This window comes from Equus asinus, chromosome 3, assembly GCF_041296235.1.
Source record: "Equus asinus isolate D_3611 breed Donkey chromosome 3, EquAss-T2T_v2, whole genome shotgun sequence".
Lineage (NCBI taxonomy): Eukaryota > Metazoa > Chordata > Mammalia > Perissodactyla > Equidae > Equus > Equus asinus.
The window spans coordinates 90,538,350-90,563,820 of NC_091792.1; the positions used below are offsets into that span (position 1 = coordinate 90,538,350).

The 25,471-nt window shown below is 36.7% G+C and overlaps 1 protein-coding gene and 1 non-coding gene across 8 annotated transcripts in view; both read left to right on the forward strand.

Moving 5' to 3' along the window:
- Window positions 1–19,886, forward strand: part of SNCA (synuclein alpha) — a 123,669-nt gene extending 103,783 nt beyond the window's left edge. For all 7 annotated transcript variants that reach the window (XM_044766324.2, XM_044766326.2, XM_044766328.2 and 4 more), the window contains exons 5-6: window positions 16,384–16,467; window positions 19,234–19,886. In XM_044766324.2, coding sequence (XP_044622259.1) covers window positions 16,384–16,467; window positions 19,234–19,266 — 117 coding nt within the window. In that variant the 3' untranslated portion in view covers window positions 19,267–19,886. The remainder of the gene's footprint in view (window positions 1–16,383; window positions 16,468–19,233) is intronic.
- On the forward strand, window positions 737–839 carry LOC123284866 (U6 spliceosomal RNA). Its single transcript, XR_006526311.1, has one exon. It is a non-coding gene; the product is annotated as a U6 spliceosomal RNA (small nuclear RNA).
- Window positions 19,887–25,471: the final 5,585 nt, after the last annotated feature.

Consider the following 25,471-nt stretch of genomic DNA (forward strand, 5'->3'; position numbering starts at 1 on the left):
GTTCTATATTTTTCCTCTGTGTTCTGTTTCTTATGTTAAGGCTGTAGTTGACTGACAGAGCAGTCTAGAGTTTCACAGGTACACTACTGACCCTTTTGTGAGGTTGACCCAAGAGGCTACAAGAGAAGGGTCATGACTTGTAATATATATCTTGTTTTACTTCAATTTTGGGAAGGTAATTATTATATCCTTGCAGGGATAAGAGATGCTTCTTTTTGAGTGTTACAGATATCAAAAAAGGTATGTTCATCTTCAAATACTGGCACTGTGAATATTTCTCACCCCCAGTACAGTCTAAATATAGCTTTGCTTCTGCTTGTAGGTCTTCAGTTAAAAATGATTAGAACACTGCACTTGTAGCATTTGCTTCTTATCTATGTCACTAGGATGTGCTCAGGATACAACAATGCCTATCTGTCATTTAGTACTAAGTGTTTTCACTGTATTCTGGGCAGCTGAAGGAAAGAGACCAAAGAGGAGGACTTGTGGCCCGGTTAGAGAAAGGCAAAACACGAGGTTCATTGGAGAGTCAAATGTAGCTAATCAATGAAATAAGGCAAAAGCTCCCATTCTTAAAACAGTTTTTTTTGTTTCAATATTTTCTAAGAAAAGCTTTTATAAAAATTAGCATGCTCACATACCACAACTAGAAGGACCCACAACGAAGAATATACAACTATGTACCAGGGGGCTTTGGGGAGAAAAAGGAAAAAGTAAAATCTTTAAAAAAAAATGCTTGCTTTGGCAACAGATGTACTAAAACTGGAACGATACAGAGAAGATTAGCCTGGCCTCTATGTAAGGAAGACACACAAATTTGTGAAGCATTCCATATTTTTACATATTATTTCTCATCAACTATATTTTAATGAAAATAAAGAAAAAAGCTAAAATAAAATTAGCAATAAGATGAAAATATAACAACAGTGGGTGATATGTATTGAGACAGTATATGCATTTATTGGGATACTTAGATAACAAAAATAAAGTGCTCAAGACAGTCTAAGGCCTAGTAGATGCTCAGTAAATATTTGGTATTATTATGACTGTGCACTGGTCGTTATAGGCTGTTTTATGTATTCATCTCATTTAACACAACAACAGTCTGAGAAAGGTTTCATTACCATTTTCCAGTTGATACATCTAAATTGCTCACAATCTCACAGATACTATCTGCCACTAGGTCAATTGGCCACCAAATCCCATGCTTTTAAAAGCATATTTTCTCAAGGTCTTCCAAACAACAAATAGTGTATACAATTGTCGGAGGGAGGGAACTATGAAACAAAGATTTAGAGTGCTTGTGGAACCACAGTTTTAGTTCCTCAACAGATTTGGAATCATCCTTGATAATGGTTTCTAATGCACACACACACCCAACCCAACTACTGCAACCGTAGAGAGAGTTGCAGCATCGTAAATACAGAATATTGTGTATATTTGTTTCTTTCCCTCTGATACAGAAATCAGGAGTCCCCACTCAATAAAAACCGAAGGGAGATATAAATGAACCAAATTAAAGAAGGGAGAATGGTTGAAAAAATTAAACACAGAACTCTGTATTACTTTATTCAGTTCAATAATGTAATCCCGAAATAATGGATGCTTTAAAAGTAATTAAAAGAACACAAATAACATTTAGTACTTAAAGAAAGAAAAAAGATAACACTAGACAAAGCAGAGGTTGTTCGTTTGTTGTGATGAAGAAATCATCTTTTATTCCCCTTCAAATTCTCTGTGGAATAAGATAGGGTAAATAAACAAATAAACATCATGACTAAGTGTAACATCCATCCATGGACTTAATGGACCATTACGTTTTAGTGTGATAATCAAAATGAACTTGGTGCTGGAGAGAGATTACCGTTTCCAGTGGTGAGCTAAGGAAGATAACTCCTGTGACCCAAGCAAAAGCTTTATTAATTGGTCAAAAGGAGTGCAGAAAGAAACTCAAGTGATGACATTTCAATCTAGTCTAAAGAATTGTAGTTTCTGTGCCATGTATTTAAGGAAAAAAATGACCAATTGATTTCTGACAATTTTATCATCTTTATTCTGTTAGAACACACTCTAATGAAAAGGTCTAAACCAGAAAAATGTTCTGCATTGAATTCATAATAAGCCATTTTTCCCTATAACAAAAAGTTAATCAACCTAGTGTTTGCAGATTTAATAACCATGTGGTAAAAAATATATTCTGTCTGGTTTTTCCCTTGTAACTATATCACATATATGCAATTCTTTTAGCCTCTTATTTTTTTCTGATAAAAATAGCAACAAACTTCTAAGTAGTAATAGAGATAGCTCGGATATTTAATCATAAAATATTTTACATTGCATTTTGAGAGTATTAATTTTTTGAAATTTAATTTCATCTTGTGTAAGCAGCTCAACTTAATGTTTTAGTATATAAGAGGTTTTTTTCAAGAAGCTTGACAAATTATGTTGCATAATACAGCCAAGAGTTTGACTCTGGAGCTAGACTGCCTATTTCTGCTCATTCATTGATAAAATAGAGAATTAGTAATAGTAACATCCTCACAGAATTTTTTTTTTCTGAGGAAGACTCGCCCTAAACTAACATCCATTGCCAATCTTCCTCTTTTATTGTATGTGAGCTGCCATCACAGCGGCCACTGATGAGTGGTTGAGGTCCACACCCGGGAACATAACTCCAGGCCACCGAAGAGGGGTGTGCTGAACTTAACCACTAGGCTACCGGGGCTGGCCCTGAAATTATTTCTTAGGATCAAATAATGCATGTGAAACTCTTGGAACAGTACCAAATAGAGAGTAAGGCCTAAATAAATCTTAACTATCATTGTTACTCCGTGTCAGAGTAAGACAGAAAATTAAGCATTTTAGTAATATTTCATTTGAATGACCTTCTTAGAATACATCCAGCCCATTCTTTTTCATGATAATCTGGTAAGCAGTTTTCCCTTTATCTCAGATTGTTGAGACATGGATACAGGTATTCAGAGTAACCAAAAGCGAGTAACAACCACAACTTGTGTGACCAAGCTTAACAATGAAAGAATTTACAGAGCAGAATAATTGCAACAGCTATTGAAATTGACTACTGCGGTCTGTGGGGCATTGCTCCTCAGTGCCTCCTGTCTGTCATACATGCTAAACAAAGATATTTCAACTTGAAGGCTCGGATCCACTTGAAGAGTTTTCCTTCCCGATCTTGAAAGCCCTTTACACTTGACTGGCATCTGTACCCAGCGATAAGGAGACTCCTGGAACCTCAGGTTACCAGATTCGCCTGAATGTCCTTGTTCCTGCTTTGACTTTATATACCCTTTCCTAGTCTTTACTCTCTTAGATGAAGAAGACACATCTTTATCTTGCTCTTTAAGATTCTTCTCCTGGGTTTCATATCCACTAGCCTGGAAGCTATTGCCTTCACTCTTAGAGCCCTGTAAGTCCTATCCACCCTTTTGTGTATGAGCAGTTTGTTTTGCCTGAAGTATTTTCTCCCAGTCAGATATTAAGACCAGTTTCCTACCTATTTTTGAAAGCCAACACCTGGGCTTTGACTCACTAAGATCTTGACAGCAAATTTCCTCTTCCCAGGAGCCTTTCAGCATTCACTAAATTCCCTAAAATACAGAAGCAGGCTCTCTATCTCTTTCTTTGTCAAAGCCTACACTCCCCACTGATTCCTCACCTAGTTGCTAGTTTTAATACTTGCCTCCATATGTCAATGCATTTGCAAAGCTGAAATGACTGGCTGCTTCCGAGCTCAAGACAAGAGTAGCTCTTTCTCAGGTTGACCCACTTCTATTCTGATGTCTTATTCAATCACTCCCCAAGGGGCTGATCTTCAAGAATCCTATCTAGGCAAACTTGAAATAATCAACTTTAAATATATATTTAAACATATAGAGTAGTGGTTTTTTTCCTTAATGGAAGAGGAGGATTAATATTTAGACATTAAAACTGAAAATAGTTTATTCCCAGACTTCCCATTGTATGTTAGTATTTGCAACTAGTTCTATATTCCATGTGACAGGAAAAACAGCTGGCAATGTTACTCTGCTCTGAAGTCTTATTAGGTGAGTCAGCTAATTACATGGCACTGTCAGAAATATGGCAGTCACTGAGCTGCTTGTTATGCTTACCAAAGAGAATGAGGATTTAAGATAAACTACTACTTCTTTACTATATAACGAAAATTTCTTCTATAAAGTGATTTCACACTGATTCCTGATTTATAGACTAGTTATTTTGTAATTTATGGTGGAATGTATTTAAAACTGGATTTGAGGCTAATAGTGATAAATAGCATCCAAAAATAACTCCAAAATAGATTTCATGTATTGACTTTACTCTCTCCTCCACTTCCAAACCTTTTCAAAGCAGTCAAATAAACTAGTTTTCATTTCACCTGTTCCCTTCATCCTTCTTTCTCTCTGAGGGGCTTACCAAGACTAAAGAAATAGTTAGAAAGGCAAAAGGCAAGCAAATGAGTAATATGCTAATAGATTATCCAAAGTAGAGCATGAATGGATCTAAATACATATTATTTCTATGTAAGACTGTTTCTCTAAAAGTATCACTTAATTAAAATAAATTTGCATTTTCAATCGGAAAAGGTTCCTTGTCGGTATGAACTATATATAGTACAATGTCTTTACTATGTGACTTATGGTGTTCATCAGTTTGACTTTTCCCAAGTGATTCAGATGGTTGATGACATAGTAAGTTGTAAATTTGCTAGACACAATCTGAGCAGATGTGCAACACAGCTGATGAAGAGAGTAGGTCACTTCACCAATAAGAAAGCCTAGCAGGAGCCACATCTTCACTCAGCCTTCTTGCTAGGTTTTGCTTGTTGTGGCATAAGTAATTTGTAATGAAAATCATATGCTATAATTGCCCTTTCTAATTAGGGGATTCAAGATGGTCTCAGAAGGTAGCCCCAGAGATAATCAGTGGCTCAGTGTAGTGTGTGTATGTCTGTGTATGTGTTGGTTACACCAGAACATGTCAATTTTCATGGTTTCTCATGTCATAGCATTTAATTACTACAATGCATTTACACACTCTTCATAGCCTGTGACTAATAAATATGGCCATTATACTATTTTTATTTCCTATACATAATATTAAGACAAAATATATTGGTATTTCTGAACTACATATATTGTTTTGGTTTAAAAGTTAAATGACATTGTCCAAAGTTTTAAAACTTTGTTCAACTTCTTTTCCTTATAAAATTCCTTAGCCGTTTAAAAAAAATTAAAATTAACCTGATTTTGAATCAGATGCCCTTGACCCCCCACCCCAAATGGCATCATTAGAACACTAAGAATTGACAACAAAAGATTGAATATATGGAATATATCTTAACCTTACTTTTAAACAAGATTCTCATGCCTGCTAACTTCATTTTTTTAGTTTTTAGTTTTTTAGTTTTATAGTTTTCCAATAAACTAAAAATTTTTTAGTTTTTCTCTTAGTGGGATACACTATTATGCTATCTACACACATATCATATCCTCTCCCTTTAAAGATGGAAAGTACATGATATGCACATTTTTAAAAAGTCTATGCTGTTTTCACTTAAACAGGAGTTCTGAGCTTGATTTCATATCAGAAACACTGGATTCTTTAAGATGAATGCTAAGTTGAACCGTTTTTTCCCCTCTTATTAGAGTTTTGTTTAGTTTCTTCCCTTTTTTTTAAGGTTACTGTCTCTGCTCCATCCCCAACAGTTTGAGGTGCTGAGTTATTTGCAGTTGATTAATGTTGTTCCACAATGTGGTAAAATAATGGTTCCACCCAAAATATCTTGCGGTGTAAAAGCAGTGGGGAAGAGGGTGCTTCTGATGCTCTGAATGCTTGAGGCATAGATGCCAGGTAGTGGATGAAGCCCTGTTACTATAAATATCATCACGTGTTGCTTCTCAGAGTATTTAGAACACCCTGACCATGTACTGACAATCTTTCATAGACTTCAAAATGGAAGACTTCACAAAAAAAGGCTTTTTTTTATGTGTTCACACTGACAGCAACTATGTCGCTATCCTCTGTACCAAATGTTGGCACAGAACTTACAAACAGCTGGTGATGTCAGGTAGTGATTTCTGAAAAGCATATCAGACATTCACAGGGCCCTAGAAACCTGCATTTTTAACAAGGACCCCAGGGGATCTGCCAAAGGAAACAAATTTTGAATCATGTATGCCTCCTGGTATTTCCCATTTGAGTCTAGGTCTTGGGACAGGAATGGTGACAGCCATGGAGGCCAGTAAAATGTAAGGGTCTGTAGGCCACGCAGGTAGTTTTATTTTGGTTACCCTTGCCTTGTGCCCCTTTCTTTGTACAGAGGCTGTATGCAAAGTTCCCCGGGTTTGCAGTTGTTAACCAGAGACAGGAAAATGAACCCCTGGGGTTAGGGAGCCTGACACGATAGAGAGAAGGCTGAGTTTGTTGTAGAGAAACAGAGGCACTGGAAATCAGGGAGAGGTTTGTGCTAGGAAGAACTACAGAATCACCAGCATTGTAGCAAATCTAACAGTCATTTGGACATTGAATTACCCCCCTGTGCAATGGCCTGAGATGTGTTAACAATGGCATTATCTTTCCAGGCCAGAGCAAGGCGAAGGTAGAAAAAGAAGCATAAAGACTTTCACGGTATAAGAATGAAGAAAAGGATAATCAGAGAGGGAAGGAGCACTGGAAAGAAACATTCTTGATCTGACATCTTGGGAGGAAGCAGTCTACCTCAATGCTGGCTACTTCTCTTCCCCATCAATTTGATTTTGGGGTCTCCAGCATTTGCACAGGACCAGATGTCAGATGCAGCCTTCTTCAGTTGTGAAATATGCACCCAAGTTTCAACACCATGTAATTTGGCAGCAGTGTCAGTGGTCAAATGTACTTGGTAGGTCCTTCCCATGAATCTCACTTCTGCAAAAGCATCAGAGTAAAACAATAACTGTTTGTAAGTGATGAAAGACTTAAAAATGCCCATGGTTAAAGATCTGATGGGAATTCATTATAATGGAATTGATAAGGAAATTTGGTTATTTCTGTGATATATAACATTTTAAGATAATAACTGCAATATATGACTAATAACATATCAGGACATATCAGAGTTTTAGGAATTTCATACAATTTCTAGAGTAAATATTAATAACGTGCATCCATATATATCCATATAACCTAAGAAGATTTACCATCACTTATTTGACAATGCTTCCCATGTAATTTAACATACCGAATAAACCCAATTAGTTTAACATTTCTCTTTTACAAAGTAAGAGACAAATTCTCTGGGATTTTCCAAGGGCCCTCTGGGAATCTCAAAGTTGATTTGAGATCAGAAAGAGTCCATTTAGAATCTGATTTTGAGAAAATGTCAAAAGGGTTGAACATTTGATTAGTTAGTATCACAGATCATTATGAAATAATACTTAATTACTTGTTTGACCAGAGTGACAATAGAAGATGTTAAAAGCAAATACAAAAGGTTACATAGTTGTGAACAAAACTTAGTTTTCTTAATATTGAGAAGACTGGGCCCTCTTAAGTAATCAAAGACCTGAAAAAGACAATGTGAAGCACAGTAGGTTATTTTTTGGTAAGACACAAAATCTTTGCTGTCCAAGAGAGTTACTTAAAAAGTAAAGAAAAATCTTTCTTTGTTTCCAATTTCTTAAGAGCAGACCAATAATCTAAGAAAACTTTGTTCTTTGAACAGAGAGAAAACCAAATTCTAATTTGGCACCATTGTACTTTTGATATTAAAACTCATTTTTTAAAAACTTAAATAAATCCATTCCAATATTAGCCAGTTTGACCACATATAAAATTCCCTTCCCAAGATTCCTTTTCCATAAACCTTCTACAACGTTTTTACATCTATTCAGATTTTTTCCTCTTTCTCCTTCTGGAACAATTAATCATTTTACTTTCTTTATGTACTTTTCATGGGCAGTTGTTTCCTTTCACTGTTGTTACTCCTAAATATTTTGAATAACATATTGATTAGAATTCCTAAACCTTATATTCTTAATTTGTAAAGTCTTGAATCCTTAATTCCTAGTGAAAACTAAGAAGTAAGTAATTGTGGACTATCTGTTACACTAGCATTCTGTAGACTGGCAAATTGATAAGTACATTTAATATTTTCTAAGAAGCACATTCTTCCTCATAGTAAATTTTTCAAGGTGGCACAAAACATGTTTACTAATAGACCCAATATCTTTAGTTTCTCTGTAAAAGGAAGGCCAAAAGTGGGTAAACCTATGATCAATAATTAATGCTTCAGTATTTTGTATTATTTGGAAATGATCTAGATATTCAATGAATATCCATTATTTAACTAATCTCAGTATAACTTTAAGGTTTCAAGTTAGCAAAAAGATTCTGGAAACCATTTTTAAGTAGACATACCATAAAGCATAATTATTGTTGAAAAGACCATTTATAAACTTTTATCTTATATCTAATTTACTTGTTCTTAACAATTTTGGTTAGATTAATCATGAACATTTCATGAAATATTAAACAGCTAACCATCATCTTAAGTTATCTTTCTTGCTGAAAATTCTGTAACAGAGACAACATGACCTTGTTTAATTTTTGTTAACCTAGGTAGAATAAAAGTATTATATTTGATGCTGATAACTCTAAAGACATACCTGTTTTAATTAATCCAACAAATTTAAACTAGCTTTAAACTACCAAAGATTATCCTAGATCATATGAACTTGAAAACATTTGGGTGTTTTTATATTTCTGAGAGCATACTTGATTATATAATTGCTTGTTTGTCTTTAAGCCAATTAAATAGAACTCTTTGCAAATTAATTTGGCAATACGATCCATAGGTAGAAAAAAAATCACACATTTATAACAAACATACATAGACATACATAAACATATAGACCAATACAAATAGAGATCTTATAGCTTTTGTTTAAAAATTTTAGCCATGAGACAGGTGCAGTAATGCAAAACTCACTGGTTTACAAAACAACAATTGGATCCAAATTGTATTCCTGGTAAGTGGAATAAGTTAAGCTTGCCTACTTAGATGGCTAAAGCTTTTTACTAATATTTGTGAAAGAAACTTTTAAGATTTTTCAAAAGCCTAGTTTACAAAATAGCCTTTCCTCTTTATTTTCTCCTTCTGATAAGAATTACTTTGGTTCCAGGCACAGAGAAAGAATGAAATTTCCACCAAGAAGGACTTCTTCCCTAGCTCCATATCTTTTACCATATCAGCAAGCCTTTTGAGATATATAGGGGATGTTTGGGGGTTGGTAAAAAGGATAAGTGGGCATTGAGTTGGTTCCAGAGCCCCATTTCTCTTCTCATAAAGACTCGATTTGTAAGACAAGTACATTGTTTTTAATTCTTCAAAGAATTGGGTTGCAACCTGAATGATATCAAGAGGCAGACCCACCAATTCAACTATATTATCCTCAATTTGCTTCTTTATATCATAAAGAAAATCTTCAACTAAGATAAAATCAAAAGATTGCTATGTTCTACATTTAGAGTTGTGTGTCTTGGAATGTTTTATTAAATCCTTTCACAGAGAATTCAGAATGTTCCCTCTGGGTACATAGTCTCATGTTAGATAATGGAAGGAGGCCTAAGAAAAAGTTCCTATCTAGATCTGAGTATCAGCTTCCAATTTGGCCAACTTCTGACCATAGAACTACTAAGTATATATCCCTTTGATTACCTTGTCAGGTTTCAGCCGGGACAAACAGTAAATGTTCCTGGCAGTATTGCACAACCCTGTGGATGCAAGAGGTTTCCTCAAAGAGGGTGCAAAAGATACTACCCTCCCAAGAACCAGAGCCACTCCCAAAAGTAGCCAAAAGAAAGAATTAGACAATTCCTCTGGGAGCTGGCAACTGTTGGTCGGACCCCAGCCACAGTGGAGTACAACCCACATTTCTATCCAACCTTATTTTTAGGGACCTCAACCTGAGGGTTGCCAAGCCAAGTTCTCAGGACACAAAATGAGACAGACAAGAAGCCAGTGGCTGTCCCTGGAATAGCAAGGATCGATGAGCAGTAGGCACCTGAAAGCAAATTCACGAGTCACAATTAAAGATCTAATTCTTACAAATGTTTTTGACCTGCCAGTCTGAATTTGGAAAGGAAGGGGCAGTGTGAAATTTTGCCATTCTTTCTTGACCAGGCACCACAGATAGGGATCTGCGAGAGCTGACTTTTCTAAGAATCCTCGCTCTTTGCTGGCTTATGCCATTTTTCTGGGATCTCTTCTGCAGGCTCTGGAGTGAATGGGTATCCCAGTGGATCTCATCCTGGTCACCAGAAACTGGAGAGGAGGAAAAATAATATCCCTCTACCCTTTTTGATGAGTGCTTGGCTGAGACCCCTTTTTCTCTAGGGTACCTCCTAAATGGATAAACTTATCTAGGTTAAAAGTTCTCCACTGTGGCCGCTGTAATTTAAGATGATCTTTGGCAAGGTTAACCTGCTTGTTCAGCCTTAAAACAAGAGTTTATTTCATGGAAGCCTCACGCTGGACCCAGTACAGCTTAAGTTGGACCCAGTATGACCCCGGACCCACTCCAGCTTTTAAGTCAGACCCAGTCCAACTCTGGCAGGTTTCCAGGCCCAGTCCAGAGAAAGAAATGCTCAAAGTTCGAAAGCTCATAGTGCAAAAACTTCAGAGCTAGGTTCTGAAAGGGACTTACCCATGACCTCCAGAGACAGTAGGAAAACAGCAAGTTCAAGGGGCTCACCAGGTCCCTATGCCTGGTTGCTCATTGCTCCTAAGGGCTTTCAGGTGTCTCCTTCAGTTCCTTCCCTCTTCTGACACCAGAACTGTTAAAAGACAAACTGAGGCATATTAAAAATTTTAAGAGTTTATTTGAGCAAAAATTGATTGGAATCAGGCAGTATCCCATCTGGCAGATAGAAAAGAGCTCTGAAGAGCTGTACAAAGACTTTTATAGGCAGAAGGCAGTGGGAACAAGGAAATTATGCTAGGCAAAAAAACAAGTTGGTTATTGCAAGCCTACTTTCCTTTAGGAGACAGCAGGGGTCTATAGGATTACTAACTAGTGTTGATCAGACGATTTCTGATTGACAGTTTTAAGACTGCATTTCTGGAAGAGGAGAAACTGTAATTAAGTCTCAGTTTGGTGACGTGGGCTTAGCATAAGCAACTCCATTTTGAGCCTGTTGTCTTGTTTTTAAACATATCTTCATATAATATGGCTTAAAACATGAAATAAAATGCAATAGTATGTATATAGTTGTATTCATAAAGGTAAGTATGCTAACCAAAAGTTAAAACAATGTGAAACATTAATGACAAATTAATGACATTAAGGACAAATAAGCAAAGTTAATGAAATTTGGTTGCCTTTTGAATCAGAATTTGAGCAAGGAAACAAGCTCTACTCTGTTTTCCAAATATGAAAGTTTTTCATCCAGGGAATTCTCCCCTTACATGGCCAATAGAAAGACTGTCAGAGGTGCTGAGAGTCAGGGAGGCTGCACCAACGTCCTCTGATGCCACAGCACGTTGGCTGGCTCTCCAGGCCCTGCCCTAAAGCGGGCTGAGCCGTCAGCTGGGACTCTCCGCATGCTGCTTTGCTTCTCATTCCTCCTTGGCAAGCTTCCCTCTCCCCTCACTTTCATTTTCCTGGAATTGCTCTTCCCAACAAAGTCGTAGCAGTGAAGCCTCATCTCATGGTCCATTTTAGAGACAACTTTAGCCTAGGCAAGCATGAGTTGGTAATTGGTTATGTATCAGCTGTTTGACATAACAGGTTCATTTAAAAAGAACTTGAGTTTGTTTTTTAGAGTGAGAGAGGTCAGTCCCAGACATTTCTGCTCCCTACAGCCTCTAAGTCCATGCCTTTCCTTATTAGCAATGGAGGGCCACTCTGTTGTAATTTTTTTTGAGGAAGATTAGCCCTGAGCTAACATCTGCTCCCAATCCTCCTCTTTTTGGCTGAGGAAGACTGGCCCTGAGCTAACGTCTGTACCAATCTTCCTCTACTTTATATGTGGGATGCCTGCCACAGCATGGTTTGCCAAGCGGTGCCATGTCCGCACCCAGGATCTGAATGGGCGAACCCCCAGGCCACCGAAGCAGAAGGTGCAAACGTAACCACTGCGCCACCGGGCTGGCCCCCTATTATAATATTTTGATAACTGTTTTTCTTTCCATGAGTCATATGTAAACATAAGATGCTAAACTTACCCTCTTTCATTTTCCATAAAACAATCCCACTTGAAAAAGGAAACCAGAGCTATTCTGGAGATAGGGCCTATCAGAGAGAAAAATGGTGTTCTCTTACTCTGTCTACTCTGGAACCTTGCACACAAGTTCTCTTCCTAAACTTGCAGGCATATATCATAATCCAGACATTTTTCCCATGCAATTTATTAGCCTAACATATTCTGGCTTGAAATGTTATAATGAAAACTTGGGAACAAGTTGTTTGAATGTGTTCGACATTTGTTATACTGGGTTTTTTTTCTTTGCGGTAAAATGAATAGAAGCTGAACTTCATATTTTCAAATATGATTATGTTTTGAAAACAAGTTATTAATATCCATAAGATACAAAATTTTATTCTTTTTTATAACACTCAAAGCGTAATTAGGCACAGTTCTAAATTGGAGTTCAAATCAAAATTTATTGAGATCTTTCTAGAAAACACTCAATGTTTTTAGACAGAGGATTATAAAATGGTAAATATACAGGTATATGGATAAAATTATATCTGCTGATTGTCTAAATTGTTACTTGTAATATCCTCTCTTGGAATAGCTGCCAAATACTTTAGTAAGCTTAAAAATGTATTAATATCATGGAGTTGACAAATTTAGATCACATAATCATATTCAGAAAAATGTATGAGAGTTAGAGAATAACTATTGAAATAAACATATACACTTTAAAAAATTTATTGTTTGCATAGGTCTAATTTTTCACAACAATCAAGTAATAGACTCTTGTTTCTTCTATACTGCACCCATTTCTTCCCACCCAAACCTGGATCATTTCAAAGCAAATACCTGGATATCTTATTTGATTTGTAAATATTCAATTATTTAATTTCTAAAAGTTAAGGACTCTTTTTTTTAAGCAAAACTCCAATATATTATCATACTCAAAAAATAAACATAACTCTTTATTAAATATACAGTCACTGTTCACATTTCCTTCTCATATTTGCTTAAATCAGGATCCAAAGAAGAATAAAATAACGTTCTTAAGTTGCAATTTTCTGATGCTCTCTCCAGGCCTTGATATAGAGATTTCCTTAAACCTTTCTTTTCCTTGCAATTTACCTGTTGAACTAGCTGTGTTATTTGTCCTGTGTCGTCTCCCACAGTCAGAAATTTGCTGATTGCATCTAATGATGTGAAGACGTTCTTCAGCCCTTTATATTTGCTGTAAACTGTCAGATTAGTGATAGTTAGATGTGAGTCAAATTCAAATGTTTGGCAAGGATATCTTATAGGTGGCAATGTATACTTCCGATGGGGGCACAAAACGTGGTTATATCTCTTTATGTCACCTTAGCAGCCACTGATGATCATTGGCTAGATTCCTTCCCTAATTCTACCTTTCCTTCCTTAGCTAGATTACATCTATAAAGAAGAACTTGTACTCATCAACTATTTGTGTACCCTAAGGTACAGTTCGTACAGGAAAGGCAATACATGCTTGATGGTTTTCCTGAGACTACATTTCTCCTAGTCAATTCTGGTTCTAAATTCTTTCATGAAATAACCCATCTCCTGCTATGCTTTTCTTGTCCTACAGCATCCTATTCTGACCACTGTGTAGCAAACTTTGGTGAAGATTTAGGGACAACAGGTTATGTGTGAGGGGCAGGATGGGACGGTGAAATTTTATTGCAGCACGGGACTGGATAGAAAATAGGAAACTGAATATCAGTTATCCCTGTTCTTAAAGAATTTTGGCTCCTTATGTTATGGGAATCATCACAAGCGTAAGCCTACCTTTTATACTGCCGCTTCATCCCCATTGGTTCTTAATATGCGCAGGTGATTCATCAGTGTTTTGATAAAGACAGTTCTCACCTGTGCTTTAACTAATATTGTTTGTTTGTTTTCCCTCTGGGTAAACTTTTGTAATATATAAGATGTAATGGCCCCATAGAGCATAGAAGGTTTGTGAATAAATTTCTTTGATGGATTTCAGCAATCAAATTATGAGAATTTTGTTTACTAGGAATAGACTCTTGACTAGGTCTTAAAGGAATTGACTGGGCATAGTCAAGGACACAATAGAATGTCCTGTTTCTCAGTTACTGAAGTCTATAGATGATTCAATTAAAGAAAACATCTTGAATGCCGAAACTCTTGGAGAAGCTCAGGGTGGTGGTTAAGAGCACAGTCAGGAGCCACTTCTGCCAATTTGACTTTAAGTAAATTACTAAACCTCTCTGAGTCCAAGTTTCCTTGGGAAGATGTGGCTATGGATAATCTGCCTCATAGGAGTTCTGTGAACTGTTTCCACTTCATGTAATGTAATACGGTTATTTAAGATCTGTTGATGCAAATAATCCATAATCAATCTATAAATCAAAATTGGGGTGAGTTTATTATGAGCCAGGTTTGAAGTCTATAGCCCAGGGCCTTCCCTCCCTAAAGAAGGAAGGGCACCAAAGAAGTGGGGTGTACAGAGTGGTTATATACCATCTTGGAACAAAGAGCATGCATCACATATGACAGGAATATCTCTTTTACTACTGTCATGAGATGCTTAGCTGGCACAGCAGGTCGGTGGTCAGTGGTCACAAGGTGAGCACAACAGATCAGTAATTAATCCTTAGTTTCTGGAAAGAGATGCTTGTCCTTAAAGAAATGCCAGTATGGGGGGAAGTTACATCCCTATATTAAAGGGGATCATTCTTGGCTTTGGGACATAGTAAAGGTTTAAAGCAGATGTACCATGCATGCTCAACAGGCCACATCGTGCCCTTTTGGAAAAACAAGGTCAGACAGACCAAATTAGTTTTAAACCAAATGGCTTCCTCATATACTCCAATATATCCTATTGCTTTTCAGATATTTATCAGATTTTTACAGTAGTTATGATAATTTATTAATATTAATGTATTTTTATTTTAATCAAATCAATACTCTCATTCTTGAGAGAACACTTAAGAAGCCAAGCAGTCAGATTTGTGAAAGCAATATATATGTTCCTTTAGTGAGTAAAGCTTTCTGAAAGTATAGGCCTATTCTTGTGACGTGTTGATAGTTATTGAACATCCTGAGGTTTATCTTTGATTTTTCATCCTCCATCTTATTCCATTTTTTCTCTCTTGCTTCCTTTTATCTATATGTCTTTATTCTTGTAGCTTACTTTTCGTCTCATCACTTATTTGATCTCTCTTTTAATATTATATTTGCATTTCCTTTATGGTTTCACAAACTCTTGCCCACAAGTAAGCCAATTTTATAATTCTTTTAAACTTTTGTTTAAAATAATTTCTCAAGAATATATAAAGTATAGTAGTTACATAAATGAGTGCAATTTTTATGCCTTATATTTAGTTCAAAATAAGTGATACATCATAAACAGTAGAAATTAAAAAGTGCAGTTTTAAAAGGACTAGATAAATGCATGCTCAGAAAGCATATACTTTTTTAAACAAGCGGTTATTTTATACTTGCAACCTGAGTGAATCAATATTTAAATTAACAGAGATAGATTTCACTTGATCCCAATATATGATCAATCTAGCCAATGAATTCACAAGGAACGTCCAACGTTACTTGGCTAAACTGTGAAGGATGTACATAAACATACCCAAATACACGCACATACATATCTAGTAACATTCGCTAGTCTTATTTATACAGTAGCACCTCGTTTCTGATAATCAAATGTCAGTTCTGTCACATTTATTTGTTCAGTCTACATAAAATCTTCTAACAAACTGGGTTAGAAAAATAAATCTCTACTTGTCAGTTAAACAGGAAGTTTACCTTATTTTCCTCATACTTAATGGTCACTAAAAGTTATCTAAATAGTAAGAGAGGGTTAATGATGTCATTGGCTCTGCCTAGTTAAAAGAGTTATAGCTACCACATCCTGTGAAAAACATCTTTGTCCTACAACTTTGGACTATTTCCTGGGTAGTGAATTACTTGGGGAAAAAATTCATATGTGTTTAGGGTTAATAACACATGCCACCACAATGTTTTCCCAAAGGCATTGTATGGTTGAGAGCGCCAGCAGTAATATTAAGGAATGCTATTTTTACAGCATCCCCACCAGCGTTATATATAAGAAGTTTTCAAAATACATTTGATTTTAAAAAGTGAGAAATGGTGCCCAGCATATTCTTTTTGTGCTTTCCATTTAAATATTAGAGTGAAGAAGGAGCCGCACAGGAAGGAATTCTGGAAGATATGCCTGTGGATCCTGACAATGAGGCTTATGAAATGCCTTCTGAGGTAAAAGTTTATATACATAAAACTGTGAGAATAAAGTTTAGGACTTCAAGTTGGGTCTTTCTAATAAGCAGTACCAAAAATCTGTCGCTGACAGATTTCTCTTATGTTTATCCTCAGAATGATTTTCTCTCTAGATGCACAAGTTGGCCAAATCCAGGACATGGATTGGGTGGACAACTTACAAACTAAGAAGAGTTTTTACATCTGTAAAGTGTTGGCGGGGAGCGGGGAAGCAGCAGCAACAGAGACCAGATGTGGCCCACACAGCCTGAAATGTTTACTGCCTGGCCCTTTACAGAAAGTTTGCCGATCCCCGCATAGAGAATTATCTTATTAGATCCTTATATTATAAAATAAATTCTCAAATGGAAGGTTGGAGAAATCAACTGAATGACAAAAGAAAGTTATTGTTATTTGCCATACATTTCCAGTGGGATATTTGCATAGTAAAATAAAAGTTACAAAAATTATACAGTAGGAAGAGGATAAATGCTTGGTTTGCAACAATTGATATATTTCAGTCTAGTGTTTTAAACAGCATAATTTGACAATTTTATTTTAATTTGAATATAAGTTTCTTTAATAGAAAATGTGTCACAAGGGAAATTAGAAAATGCTTCTAAGTGAATGAAACTGACTCAAGACAAAATAGAAAATCTGAATAGGCCTATAACAAGACTGAATTATTGTTTAAAAAAAACCTACCCAGGGGCCAGCCACGTGGCTGAGTGGTTAAGTTTGCGCGCTCCGCCACAGCGGCCCAGGGTTTCGCTGGTTTGGATCCTGGGCACGCACATGACACCGCTCATCAGGCCAAGTTGAGGCAGTGTGCCACATGCCGCAACTAGAAGGACCTGCAACTAAGATATACAACTATGTACTGGGGGGATTTGGGGAGATAAAGCATTAAAAAAAAAAAAAAAGATTGGCAACAGTTGTTAGCTCAGGTGCCAATCTTAAGGAAAAAAAACAAACACTTAGCGAATAATTAATACCTATTAATTACAATTAATACCAATTAATTCCTCTTCCAAAAGTAGACAAGGAGGAAGCACTCCCCAACTAATTCTATGAGGACAATATTACCCTGATACAAAAACCAGATAGCACAGGCAAAGAAAATGTATTATTACTTCATTAAAAATCAAAGTGTGTTGTAGAGTTAGGTTGTGTATTCTTTATGGCATCGTTAAAAGGCAAATTGAGGGGCTGGCCCCATGGCCCAGTGGTTAAGTTCGCATGCTCTGCTTTCGCAGCCTGGGGTTTGCTGGTTTGGATCCTGGGCATGGACCTACATACAGCTTATCAAGCCATGCCGAGGTGGCATCCCACATAGAAGAACTCGAATGACTTACAATTAGGATATGCAACTATGTACTGGAGCTTTGGAGAGGAAAAAAACAAACAAGAGGAAGAGTGGCAACAGATGCTATCTCAGGGCCAATCTTCCTCACCAAAAAGCATACCTTAAAAAAAAATAGATTGACCCTCAATTTATTTTTTAAAAAAGGCACATTGATAATAATCTCATTTATAGAAATTGAGATTAAGTTGTTTCTTTACCAAATTAGATTTTCCCAATATTTTTGGGTCTTTTTAGGCAGGGCACAATGCTAAACACTACAGAAAATACGAGAAGAGTAATTGATAGTACCAGGACACAAGGAGTTTGCAATCTAGTAGGTTTGATAAAAACAAATACAAATTTATTCCTTTATTTATCCATCATGATTCCTTTAGCAAACATTATTGACTATCTTCTATGTACCAGATATCACAGGCACAAAAATATAGAAGATATACAAAAAAGTATAGTATTTTACAGGATCTGTTTATATCTGTTGAGAAGTTCTATAGAAGAGGTGGTGTTGATCTGAGTGGGAGGGATGGGAGTTAGGAGAGGCCAAACTGAAGAGAGTGCATTCTAGCACAAGGGAGTATCAGAAGTGAAGGCGTGCACATCTGAGAATGCAGAAGGAGGTGTCTGAGGAACAGTGAGTAATTCAATAGGATTCAAGCTTAGGGAACAGAGAAGAGTGACAGATTAAGGCCACAGAGATGGGTTAAAGACAACTTGTAGAGTACTAGAACAACCTTGCCATTTAAGTTTGTACTTTACTCAGAAAGCAACTTGAGTTATTGAAGGTATGTTTGTTTTTAAGCAGGATCCTGATATTCTACTTGTTCTTTAACAGGGCCAATCTGACCACTGTAGTTAAGGCCATTCATATTTTTATAGTAGATGTTACCCATATATTGTATGGGGCTGGGCTTTGGAATAGAAGGAACAATTGAAGCCATGAATGAAGAAGAAATTTCCACTGGGAGAGTGAAAGGAGAGAAAATGTAACTTGCCTTTAAATGTCTTCATTTCCTTCTAAGAATTAGAGCATCTTAGCCCTAGAAGAGGCCTTTTAGGCCACTTGATCTGGCTCTCACAATGTACGGTTGAGGAAACTGAGAGCAAGATAGAGCAATTAATTTGTCCTACAGGACTACATCATACAATTGATAAATGGCACATCTGCAAGGAGAATTCAGACACCCTAACTCTGACCACCAGCAAAATTCACTTTTATATTTGACAGGAAGACAAAACTATTAAAAGTAAAATTGTATTGTGTGTAGCAGAATACTCCCAGAACTGCTGAGTATAACCTTTATTCAAAGTGGTGGGCCATGTCCTATCTTGTTTGCCCTAAATCCTTGATTCCTGATGACTTGCACTAACGCTGGATGTTGTCTTTCTGATTTTCCTCATATTAGGAAGGGTATCAAGACTATGAACCCGAAGCCTAAGAAATATCTTTGCTCCCACTTCCCTGAGATCTGCTGACAGATGTTCCATCCTGTACGAGTGCTCAGTTCCAACATGCCCAGTCATGACATGCTCCCAAAGTTTCTACAGTGTATTCTGAACTCTTCCATCAGCAGTGATTGAAGTGTCTGTACCTGCCCCCACTCAGCATTTCGGTGCTTCCCTCCCACTGAAGTGAATATATGGTAGCAGGGTCCTTGTGCGCTGTGTGGATATTGTGGCTTCAAATCTAAAATATTAAAACAAATTTAAAACACCTAAGTGACTACCACTTATTTCTAAATCTTCACTATTTTTCTGTTGCTGTAGTTAAGAAATTGTGATTTACTCTCATATGTGAGATTTCTAGGTGTCTTTTAATGATTCTAAGAAGAATGATGTGTTGTGAAATTTGTTAATATATACAATGCTTAAACACATGTGAGCATGAACTATGCACCTATAAATATTAACTAGGAAATTTTACTGTTTTGTGATGTGTTTTATTAACTTGTATTTGTATATAAATGGTGAAAATTAAAATGTGATCTCATGACAAAAACCCTATTTTTTAATCCCATCTCACTTTAATAATAAAATCATGTTTATAAGCAACATGAAATGAGAACTGACACAGTTAACTTAAATATAAAGTTCTTGACAGCCATTTGAAAGAGGAGGAATTTTAGAGGCGTTAAACATGTGGGATGGAACATTAACCCTTTGCTCTGGGAATTCCCTGAAGCAACAGTGCCCAGAGTATATTTTGAGGCACACTGGGGCCTGTAGAGGCTACTGAAAAAGTGGGTGCCATGGGATGCTGAGTATAAGAAATGATTTTGACTACATCTCCTTTACATATTCATAAGACACATTAGCACATTAAAGGCTCTGAGGGAACCTGGTTAAACCTGGGTTGTTTAACCCAGAATTCCCAGAATTTCCTTTTTGCTTTTTTTTCTCCAATCAGAAATCTGTTTTTTTCACACAGGAAATACCTTTCGACGTCTCTGGGAACTACCAGAGAATCACCTTAAGAAGTGTCAGTTCTCCAGATTTATAAAAATTTCATGGACTCCTTTAAATTCTGCTAAAAATATAAATTTCAGGATCCTTCTTTAGGACAGGTTTTTCTCTTTAGGGAAGATCCATTAACTCCCCATGGCGGCTGACAATAAACTTGATTATGAAACCTTATATAAATTAATTGAAAAATTATTTGGTTTGTCTTTTTAATTATTCAGGAGAAAAACGGCAGTCACTTTTAAAGTCACCAGTAGAAAGTATAATTTTAAGAAAGAACATTCTAGAAGTGCTAGGCAGTTTACATGTAATCGTGAGTAATTTGATGTATATTGAGCATTGGCAAGGAAGGAAGGAGGAATGAGTATAAGCACTTTAAGCATGGTCACCATAGACACTTCCTGTTTTGCCTAATTGGGAAGACTATGACACATGTTAAGCTGCCTGTGTAGTCTTAAATTGGAGAGAAGTAGTAAGTCTCTTGTTTCGTTTAGGTACATTAATAAGTGTTCCTAATTAGGAAAATAACATGGAAAAATTAAAATATCTTTGTAGAAAAAGCCTTGTAGTACTATATATGCATAGAAAATACCATGGGAAGAGAAACACCAGGAGTAGTTATCTTGTGCCAAGCCCTTGAAAAGCTGTGTAAGGCACCCAAGCCTTTTCAGGAAGCTTGTCTCCTATCCACTGCTGAGACATCCACATGACAAGTGGCCTGAGGGTCAGTCTGGCCCTAGCTTTATTTTGCAGACATCACTCCCCCAAGTCTGAGTTATTCAGCATCATCTGACTCCATGGTGCTTTAACAAAACCGGCTGGGGTGGGCTTTGGCATGCAATTGGCAGCACAACAGTCTAATATGTGGTTTGGCATTCCAAGTTGGATCTTTTTCAAAATCTCCCCACCAGCGTGAGATGCAAATGTTTCCTCATCCTCTGGCTCATCCAGCAGGTAACTAGTGGATTAAAAACACACACACACATCTCAAGGACAACCATTAATTCTCAGAGATAATGCCGTCTACATCCATACTGAGGAAGACAAACATTTTTCTAACCGCAAACTTGATAGACTCCTCTGTCCACCCACTGATGGCTCTGTTTTTCTCTGGGATGGGTTCATCCCAGTATGTTCTTTCTGTCTTGGGCAGGACTGCAACAGGGGTGGCATTTCCCTGTGTGTTCTCCCTGGAACTGGAAATACTTTTTTTGTTACTATGTGTCAAGAATAGATGTAAGTGATTTATCAATATTATCTCATTTAATTCTCAAAACAGTCCTAAGACATTCCATTGTTATCCTTATTTTATACATGAGAAAGCTGAGGCACCGGCAGGCTAAGTCACTTTCTCATAGCCACACAGCTAGTAAGTGGCAGAGCCACATTGATTGGCGGAGTCCCAATCAATACAGGACCACCGTCTGCTCTCTCAGCCCCTGGGCCATGTTGTCTCTCAGGGAGAGGACATACAACCATGTAAGAGAACTCTCCAGAAGTCTAGGGAATGAGGTAGTGGCCTCTCTTTTCTATATATAACTACAAGTATATTTCTATTTTTCTTTAGATGTCTATGTCTGGAATAAGTGGTACTTATATATATGGAAATATATTTCTAATTTTAGGAGAAATTAGTCTGCCACTGATTCCTTATTGATGTTTTCTCATAACAAAACTATGCATATCCTGATGATGGAACTGTTATTTTCAGTAGAAGGTAAAAACATTAATGTAATAACATTACATAAGGCAACAGTAAGGCAAACTTTGTCATATTTTCTGTTGAATCATGGGCACTTGCCTTCTGTCAAATAGCCTATATATATAACATATGTATGTATATATTTTATATGTATATATAATAAAGTATAACTAGGATTTTCAATTATACATATTTAGTAATGCAGTGACAATTTATAAATGAATAAATTGGAAAAGCCATGAATTAAGAATTTATATTTTTAGGGACTTACCCAGTGGTGTAGCGGTTAAGTCCATGCCATCCACTTCAGTGGCCTGGGGTTCGTAGGTTCAGATCCTGGTCACGGACCTAGCACGATTTGTCAAGCCATACTGTGGCGGCATCCCACATAAAACAGAGGAAAATTGGCACAGATGTTAGCTCAGGGCCAATCTTCCTCACACACACAAAAAAGAATTTATATTTTTAAATAACACGTTAACATTTTATAATAAGCTTTGATTTTCTGGGTGTATTTTTTTTGATACAGTAATGCTATTTTTTATCCTTAAAGTAAGCCTAGATCTGAAGAATCCAAATGCACTAGAATAGATATAACACTAAAACTATTTCAAATATTATTTTAGTTCCAATATCTCTTATATATCTAAGATTTCCTTTAATTTTTCTTTGCTGCTACAACAGTATCTTTGATTATTTTAAATCCAGTAGCACTGATGGTATATTGGAAGCAGTTAAAAAACCCTCCCTTCAAAAAGCCTGAGTTTGTGGGGCTGGCCCAGTGGTGTAGTGGTTGGCTTCACATGCTCCACTTCGGCTGCCCAGCGTTTGCGATTTTTGATCCTGGGCATGGACCTACAGACCACTCATCAAACCATACTATGGCAGCGTCCAACATGAAAAATAAAGGAAGATTGGCACAGATGTTAGCTCAACGACAATCTTCCTCAAGCAAAAAGATAAAGACTGGCAACAGATTTTAGCTCAGGGCCCATCTTCCTCACACACACACAAAAAGAGCCTGAGTTTAAGCCTCTAAGTTTTGCTACAATAGACTTCTAAAGTCAGGCAGGATCGCATAGGGGATTTCCAAAGTTGATCCTGCAGCTATATGTACTGGGATAGCTTCTCTTATGAACCTTATGAAAATGTATCCTCAGATTCCCTTAAAGGTCAGTGACCAGAAATTCCCACTGTTTCTATGGCAACACAGCAAGCTATGGTGCCTTGGAAATGTGCTGCATTTTAATTAGGTTCCTCTCAGGCTTCCTAACTGCCTTTTGCAGGTAAACTAAATACCAGGTTGCCTTATATCTTGCAGTGAGATGAAAGCTAACCCGTGTCTGCAAATGTCAAAGCTAAGCTGGGCTCCAGTAAAGTCAAATATAAGCAAATAATAGTAGCAAGTCCTTGTGTTTATCTTAGAAAAGAATACACTCTTTACCTAGGAAGTCAGGGATGCATGATTAATTAGGCTGGCAGGAGTGCTAGTGAGGAACCTGGATGCTAAAACTAGACCATGTAGGTTTCAGTCCCAGTTATGTCTCTTTCTACCTTACTTTGAGCGAGTTACTTAATCTCTTGGTGCCTCTGTTACCTTATTTATAAAAATGCCAATGATGATAATAGTACCTCATAGCATTGTTGTATGGATTAAATAATTTAATATAAGTAAAATGCTTAGGTCTATTCCTGGCCCATAGTAAGTGACCAATGAATCAATGATGCTATCAGTGGTAGTAGTACCAGCAGTGGTAGTAGTAGGAGTAGTAGAGTACACTGTATTTTTAAAGGTAAGTAAGAAATAACAGGGGGTTGGCCCCATGGCCAAGTGATTAAGTTCCGTGCTCCTCTTCAGTGGCCCAGGGTTTCACCAGTTCCGATCCTGGGTGCGGACCTGGCACCACTCGTCAAGCCATGCCCAGGTGGCATCCACATGCCACAACTAGAAGGACCCACAACTGAAATATACAACTATGTATGTGGGGGCTTTGGGAGAAGAAAAAGAAGAAGAAGAAGAAAAAAGAAGATTGGTAACAGATGTTAGCTCAGGTGACAATCTTTAAAAAAAAAACAAATATTTAAAATATTCAGATATATTCATTTATATCTTCTCTTAATATAAAACAGTAATAATAGCCAAAGCAATCCTGAGAAAGAAGAACAAAGCTAGAGGCTTCACACTTCCTGATTTCAAACTATATTACAAATCTATAGTGATCAAAACAACATGATATAAAAACAGACACATAGATCAATAGAACAGAACAGAGAGCCCAGAAATAAATCCATGCGTACATGGTCAATTAATTTACAACACAGGAGCCAAGAACATGCAATGAGGAAAGGACAGTCTCTTTAATAGATGATGTTGGGAAAACTAGACAGTCACATGCAAAAGAAGGAAACCAGACTACTATCTTATACCACATACAAAAATTAACTCAGAATGGATTAAAAACCTGAGAATGAGACCTGAAACCATAAAATTCCTAGAAGAAAACAGGAAGTAATCTCTTTGACATTGGTCTTGGTGATGATTTTTTGGATCTGACAACAAAAGTAAAAATAAACAAGTGGTACTACATCAAACGAAAAACCTTTTGTGTAGCAAAGGAAATCATCAACAAAATGAAAAGGCACCCTACTGAATGGGAGAAAATATTTGCAAATCCTATATTTGATAAAGTTTTAATATTCGAAATATATGAAGAACTCACATAACTCAGTAGGAAAAAACCAAACAATCCAATTGAAAAATGGGCAGATGACCTGAATAGACATTTTTCCAAAGAAGACATACGGATGCCCAACAGGTACATGAAACAGTACTCAACATCACTAATCATTAGGGAAATGTAAATCAAAACCATAATGAGATATCAGCTCACACCTGTTAGAATGGCTATTATCAAAAAGACAAGATATAACAAGTGTTGGTGAGGCTGTGGAGAAAAGGTAACGCTTGTGCATGGTTGGTGGGAATGTAAATTGATGAAGCCTCTATGGAAAACAGTATGGAGCTCCTCAAAATGTTAAAACTAGAACCACCACATGATACAGCAATTTCACTTATGGGTACTTATCTGAAGGAAAGGAAAACATTAACTCAAGAAGATATATATGCACCCCCACGTTCATTGCAGCATTATTTATAATAGCCAAGACGTGGAAGCAACATAAATGTACATCAATGGATGAATGGATAAAGAAAATGTGAGATAGATATATATATACACACACACACACACACACACACACATGTAATGGAATATATATATGTGATGGAATATTATTCAGCCATAAAAATGAAAGAAATCTTGCCATTTGTGACAAATTGGATGGACCTTGAGGGCATTACTCTAAGTGAAATAAGTCAGACTGAGAAAGATACATACTGTCTGATCTCACATGTAGAGTCTAAAAAAAAACAAGGGAACTCACAGATACAGAGAATAGATAGGTGGTTGCCAGAGGCAGGC